The 7,423-nt window shown below is 41.1% G+C and overlaps 1 protein-coding gene across 5 annotated transcripts in view; it reads right to left on the reverse strand.

The window, feature by feature from the left end:
- acacb (acetyl-CoA carboxylase beta) overlaps window positions 1-6,961 on the reverse strand; it is a 21,553-nt gene extending 14,592 nt beyond the window's left edge. For 2 of the 5 annotated variants that reach the window (XM_018668483.2, XM_018668480.2), the window contains exons 1-7: window positions 6,648-6,961; window positions 4,152-4,725; window positions 1,016-1,148; window positions 755-893; window positions 435-544; window positions 242-323; window positions 33-131 (exon numbers count right to left, since the gene is read on the reverse strand). In XM_018668483.2, the coding sequence (XP_018523999.1) occupies window positions 33-131; window positions 242-323; window positions 435-544; window positions 755-893; window positions 1,016-1,148; window positions 4,152-4,705 (1,117 nt within the window). In that variant the 5' untranslated portion in view covers window positions 4,706-4,725; window positions 6,648-6,961. Of the gene's footprint in view, window positions 1-32; window positions 132-241; window positions 324-434; window positions 545-754; window positions 894-1,015; window positions 1,149-2,307; window positions 2,740-3,050; window positions 3,210-4,151; window positions 4,726-6,647 lie in introns of those variants that run through there. The other 3 variants (XM_018668481.2, XM_018668484.2, XM_018668485.2) reach the window with 3 other exon arrangements.
- Window positions 6,962-7,423: the final 462 nt, after the last annotated feature.

The raw sequence follows: 7,423 nt of genomic DNA on the forward strand, positions 1-7,423 counted from the left end.
AGGGAGACAGTGTGCGGGGGGCAATGTATCACCTGATCCGCTCCATGGTAGTGTGGGAATGTCAGCACTCTGGGCCACAATGGATGAAGCCACCTTATCCCCTAGAGCCCACATGGCCTTACTGGACGGCCCTGACAGAAACAGTACCATTAAACAATGAGATGTGACACAGATCTTAATGAACCAACCAAAAATAATGCAAATATTCTGTGTTTTGTTTTCAAACTTTTTTTTTATTTACCTAAGAATGAAATTCCTGCTTTGTTCAGGAGCTCAGGCAGTTTGGGATTTTCTGAGGCATGGCCCCAACCAGCCCACACAGCCTGTAAAGAGAAAAACAGATGTATAGTATAATTGTTTATCAGTTTTTTTATGAGCAGGCAGAAAAGGTCAAAGACGAAAAGTTTACCTCAGAGGCAAACACTGAAACGTACCTGCACTGGGATTCTTTTTGCAATGTCCACTATCAGCTCTACGTTGGCGTAGTTGTTATTGTTGGGCCCACCAGGTACAGGCACATAATGGTCTGCCATTTTAATGTATTCTACAGGGGAAAAGGAATAACACACAGTTAATAAAAAAAAAAAAAAATAAAATATTTGTTAAGCAAAGGGAATCTCTTTCTTTGGCAGCAGCATGGTCAAACAGCTGACTCCCAGTTAAGACACAGTTTCTAGTGTTTTCTTGCCACCCTCACCCAGATAACTGCTGGGTAATAACAAAAAAAAAGATAAGCATCAAAGTTGACAATGACCTGCATTAGCTTTCAAGTCTTCAGGGGTTACCATGACCACAAAGCGGATGGTCCTCTCATTGCGAAACATTTCATAGGACCAGCGGCGGATAGAACGCATACATTTGACTGCAGCAATACCATTGTTAGCTATCAGCACCTGTAACAGAAAGAGAAAACTCCTGAGTGGCCTAAAGAAGGCTAAAAACTGGAAAAGGCTGCAATATCATTTACCAATGAAAAACAGAGATGCAAAGATACAGGCAGGTCTTTCATGCATACTTTTTCGATGACTCGGTTGCCACCAAACCGGGTGACAAACTCAGCAGGAGAGGCCACGGTGAAGTCCCTCTGTAGATCCATCTTTCTGTGTTCGCGTCCTTTTTTCACCAAGTGAGGACCAGACATGCTAGGCCTGGAAGGGAAAGCTCATGGTTAATTGTCTTGCTCAATAACACAGTAAAACCTGGGTGTATTCTGTTTAATACAATAGCTGCAACATATATCAAATAATCCAGAAAACCGCAGTCTGCATATCATCCTTCGTAATGTGAGATTTATGCAGGGAAAACAGAAACAGTCAACAGTGCTCCACAGTAACTGTGGTGGGGACATAACAGAACTGAAAATCTAAAACTCAAAGTTCAGTCTGTCTCTGCAAAGACCAGCCAATACATTCCCGACCTTTTCAAGTCAGGAATCAGGCCTACGTTATCACTCTCTGCATCCCCTTTTTATCAGTAGTTCACCACAGCAGAGCCAGTAAAAGTAAATGTGTCATCAGCATGGTGCAATCATACTGTACTGCACTGTACCTTAGCCCAGTCATGCAACAGGTGTACAAGGCAGTTTCCAACGGTTACAGCAGAAGTAATAATTGGTAAAAACATCCAGCCAGGCTAGTATTAGTGATACTTGGGTTTGGGATTAATTTTGAATACCCTTGTTAAACCCAAATTCATCATCAGCTTTGAGATTATTTTGAATAATGTGGGATTTAGTGAACTTGACCTACAGCCTTCATGTGTTACATGATTTTAATAGATAGCTATATTCACAGAGTACTATTAGGTTATTTCTACACAGTAATCACTCACAATAATTATTAATTACTATTGAGTTCACAGGTATTTCTACAAGCACAACTCTTACAATCAATAACGCAGGGTCTATAAGCAATAAAATGTACCTCTTTGCTATATTGAGTGTGAAAGTCAAAGTAATCATGCAATGGCATTGACAAACAGCCCAAGTTGTTGGAGAGTTTGGTTTTAGCATCACAAGCTCCATTTTTATGCAACAAAACTGGGTCAACTAACTTGGTTTAATGTTTGATTACGGATTCCTGCGAGAGTAAAACAGTAGCGAGGTCACTGTAAAAACAGTAAAACTGAACTTTACCAATGTGGTTAGTTTACGGTTTAACATCCTTACAACCAATACAAATACTACCAGTATTACAACACACTGTATAAGTATGTATCGATTACATTAAGACAACAAAGGAAAAGCATTTTTCTATGTTTTACAATACACAACTTGAATAAATAGTGCAATACCATTTTGTTACATACCATTATAACCCCTTGGTTCATGTCTTGCTCCTTCCAAAGTCTCACTGCAGTTGCGCTACAGGCCACTTGTACACTCAAAGTAAATATGTCCCATGTGGAGATATCATTGAGAGCAATTATGTCTCAGCTGACATGAACTTTAAACTTAACTCCTGTATTGATCTGTTTACTGACGAAAAACAGATTTCAGTTGGCCGTTGAGCTGGTTTTTTCATAACCTCTTTCAGCTGTCATGCATTTTTGATTGACTTTCTGATGTCTTTCCAACACCCGCTGCATGACAAGAGGGGGTTAAATTTATCTAGACTCGGAACAAACAAGAAGAAGTATCTACTCATAAACATGACTTGGGGACAAAGGAGTATAACTTGTGCTAATACATGTTAGCAAATTGTTATGCTGCTTTGTGATGACATCACAAACTTACTGTGGTGTGTTTTCCACTTCCGTCCTCTAGAGAGTACAAATTGTTTTCGTGTTTTTTTTTTTTTAATTTCCTCAAACCAAGACAGGCTGTGTTCCGTTATGTAACAACAGTATGAGCACACCAGCGAGCCTTCCTGCTCTCTGCAGAGGCTGCTACGACATTTGCTAGTTTAGCACAAAATAACTGTGTATTATTTTTCATTATTTCAGCTGCTCTATCGCATGTGCAAAGCATGTGATAACTGTCTAAATAACAAACATTGCAGCTAAAGTATCAAATTACAAATAACAGTGCCAAACCTCTTCATAGGACTTACTTTTGGAGATATGGGAACAAGTTGAGACTCTCCATTATACAGCTAACTTTATTGTCCCTTGCTACTTGGAGGTAAAACTGGATTTTGAAATACAAGACCAAAACAAAGAGACCTCCACAAAGTGCTTCCTCTCAGGCGCTCCCTCCCCTCTCCCCTATCTCCTCCCACGTGTGCAGCAAGATATCTACAGATCCCCTGTGATAGATCACAGGCTGCTTATTACAAATAGACACACAGCAGAGGCAAACACCAGCACAAAAGGATTCATTCTACTTCACTTATAAAAGAAAGCAATGAGTTTCCAGACCAAATATGTAGTTGAAGTCCTGGACATGAAAAGACTGATAGACCCACACGTAAACGGTTTTATGTTTCATCAAAACATTATCTGAACTTCAGGAAGATGCCTCTAAAGCTGAGATTTAGCTGAGGAAAATCTCTTACCTTCCTCCCTTTCATGATGATTCCCACAAGTCCCACAAGCAGACATTACTTTATGCACGAGTCAATACAACTGAGCACGTCAAGCTGAGCGCGTAGCTGTGTGCTTCTAAACAACTCCTCTGACCCTCCATCAGATCATATACCATCGCCGGGTATATAAAAATTACTCTCAACTGGACAAACTATAACGAAAAAAAGGGCAAAAAATAAAAATTTGTTTAGAATTTCAAAGTGTTTTTGTTTTCTGTGTTGTGACCTAGAGCCACACCACAGGTTTCAAAGTCACTGGCTGAGGCTCTTGTTCCAATAATAGAGCCGAGGATTTTGGCATGCAACAGTAACATAGGTCTACTCAGTGCAGTCAGGTGATAACACACAGCTCGTGGAGAAAGGGCGAGCACAAGCAATACTGCATGTCACCAATGTGGCCAAGTGTTAAAACTCACAACTTTTTTGTGCGAGTACATCCTCTGTCAAACATTAAAAACAATATTAACTCAGACTAACAGCTGGCGTACGTGAGATACTTTTGTGTCCCGTGCTAGAGTTGGAACTTCCAGACGAGGCTGTATACACAGTCACATGATGGAGCGATGAAAACACGCCTGCCCCTAGACAGTTGACATTAACTTCATTTAAATAAAAACAAAGGCTTACTTGATGCCCGAGGAGCTGGACTGTGGGACTGCAGGGGCCTCCTGCTGAGGGGAAGATTTCAGGCTGGAGGTCTGAGGTTGAGAAGCACCACTTGGAGGTTTAGCGACCAGAGGCTCCTCGTCTGAGGAGTTGTCCTCAGATGCTCCAAGAATGAACTTGAGGCGTTCCCTCGCCTCGGGCCCTGAGCTGAGCATCGGCACGTTGGTTCTGTAAGGTTTCTGGGTGGTCTGTGGCGACGACGGCAGCTCTGAATTTATCTCAGAGGAGGACTGCGGAGGCTCAGAGTCCACTGTTTTGACGCAAGGACCTGCAGATGTGCCGTCGCTCAGAGCACTGTTATTGTCATTGTGTGCTGAGGTAGTGGGAACTGCTGACAGGGAATGTTCGCCTGAATGACGGGTGTGTGTAGCTGGCATGTCCTCCTTGGCTGCTGAGGAACCACGGCCAGAAGGAGATTCCTCTCCTTTCACGGGCATCGCTACTGTCTTGGTATTAATCCTCCACAGTAGCAACAATATCCATAGGATTAATCCCAAAACTGCAAATGGGAGCATTCATGGACATCCTCCTGTGGCTGCAACAAAAACAAAGTGGACATTAAAATTCAAACAGGAGTAGAAAGTAACGGCTACACATCCTTAAAGGGGAACTCCACTGACTTTACACATCAAAGTCTGCTCACAGGTCCTGAGGAGTACTACTGCCTATTGATGTGAAGCAGAATAAAGACTTTTGCGGCTCCAAAGGGAGCAGTGCAAAGGTTTATGCCTGAAGTGATGTCACCTGAGTCGGTGAAGGTTGGGGCTGAAGACTATGAGTTTGAAAAAGAGAAAAAATCTGGAGGTGTGCCAGACCTCTGTAGCCTGCTCCTTATCTCTGCCTGTAGCTAGCAGCTCTAAACAACACACTCAACTGTGTACAGTACAGAGGTACTTGAGTCAAGCTGCATTGTGGGTAATGTAGACACCAGGTTTTGATGAGGAAGGTTAATGCATTGAATAAATACTTAACATTCTTTGTGCACCATCAAGTGCTGACAAGTTGATTTTTCAGGTGTAAAATAGTCTGTACATCTCTCAGTCACAGTTACCAATTAAATTTTAAGTTTATGTGATGTGTTCGTGTAAAAAATAATAATAATTGTAAGTACTGCCCAATATGTATAAATATTCATACTGGCCTCAAAAATTCAGTATCAATTGGATTATAATTGAGAGACATTGTGGGTTTCTGTGTTGTGTCCTTGCCATTTAGCAATTTTACAGAACATTATGCTGTGTAGCATTGCTCTCTGTGCACTATTCTAGTCCAAGGACATTTCTCTTGAAGTGGTCAGAGGTCAGAAGCCCTCTCAGGACACTGGCTCTCTGGGTAATCTGAGATAAGACCTGTGGGTTCAACTTCAAAAGACAGAAAACGCATAGAAATTCTTACTTTTACACAAGCTCAACCCTAAGGGAACGACATCTGTATTAATAAAGTGCAGGGAGTCTTTTCTGTTAATTAAATCAATCAAAATAATATTAAGAGTAATAATTAAAATTCGCACAGACATATGCAAACTCTTCTTGACTATGAGTCCTATAAATCAATACATCAAGACAGCTATGCAGTCTCCTATGCCAACAGGACCTGGCAGAATATATTTCCCACCCAGTGTCCTGTAAACAGCCTGTCTGTAACAGCTGACATGAGAGCCAAGTGTGGCTGCTTCATATGGGGTAAAGGTCAGCACTGAGGGAATGGAGGGTGAGGAGGAGGAGGAGGAGGCAAAAACATCCACACCAACAGAATTAATGAGCATCTAGAGGCAACAAAATAAAGAAGTAAAAATAAAGGACATTTACATATGCAAGGATTGCTCATGTGAACCGAAGTCCGCATCTCAAATAAAAAACAAAGGTACATTAATATGCAATCAATGCGAAAGAGGCAGAGAAGGAGGCATTTGTCCTCCACAGCCACTTTGACTTTGAGGCTTCACAGAAACAGAGGAAAGGCTGAGCCATCACTTTTCATATGAAGGACATTATTTTTATGTCACATTATTTTAAATAATTGCAAAGGTTTTCTCTCAAAGCAATAAATACATCCTGTGATTAGAAATGCAAATAATTCAAATTAAACATTAGTTGGTTCAAACGATGAAGTAAGTTCAAATGTGATGACTTCAGCTCCATGCCGACCAGTCAAATGTACACACTCAACAGAGAGGGGGCTTATCACCTGCAAACTGAACTATGTACATACATCCAACAAAGCAAAAAATATCAACCTGCGTGACAGAAAAAAAGTGACTTAAAGAAGGTAAAGAAAAGCAGGATGTAAAAGCAAGTCGATTCTGACAGGAGGAAAAAGAGTTCAATATATTTTTTACTCAACAGGGAAACTATGGTGCCTTTTAGGATCAAACTTTAAGTTTTAGATACATGGTTTGAGGTTAAAATGGTTAAAGTTAACTGTATTGAAGTGTAAAAACATGTAATTTACACTCACCACAACAGATAAAGGACAGCTGTGACATGTCGCTGTTGTTGCTGCTGCTGCTGCTGCTTCACACACTCGGCTAGCGAGCTAGCTGGCAGCCGGACCACTGATTATTTGTCATAACTTCACATTAATCAGAGTTAATTTGAATTAAAAAAACATCCTTCGCTGCCTGTTTAACTCGACCGAGAATTCAGAGTGAACCGCACCGCTGTTAACGGTTTTAATGGGCTAATTTTCATGCCAGCAGCCGCAAATGTCAAAGCCACCTACCACCAGTCCAGTCTCTCTCAGTCCCCCCAAACACCACCTCTACCTCCTCCTCGCAGAGATAGTAAACATGTGTGGAGGAGGGGGAGGGGGGAGGATTTCAAGCTCCTCCCAGGAAGAAAGAAAACCTCCGAAGATCGTGTGTGTACAAGATGTTTCGGATTGTGGACAAAAAATGGTTAGAAAACTGAAACCAGTCATTTAAACGGTCTGTGAAGTGGGCAGCCCCCGAGACAGCTGTTGCGTTCAAGTAAATTGGGATGAATGAGAGATGGCAACGTTTACTTTACCACACGATTTAAGACATATGTATCTGGTAATCAGAATCATCTTAATTTCTAAAGTATATTAGCGCAGATCAAGAATTTGACTGTAGTTTTTAAATCTCAGTGTGCTTACACACAGTACCATAAACAATGTAGGGGAAGATACACATGAACATACAGCAAAAACAAGGACAACAAAGCTGAACAAAGACAAATAAATATAAATATATGATTATTATGTACAACCAA

Source organism: Lates calcarifer, linkage group LG13, assembly GCF_001640805.2.
Source record: "Lates calcarifer isolate ASB-BC8 linkage group LG13, TLL_Latcal_v3, whole genome shotgun sequence".
In the NCBI taxonomy this organism is placed as follows: Eukaryota; Metazoa; Chordata; class Actinopteri; family Centropomidae; genus Lates; species Lates calcarifer.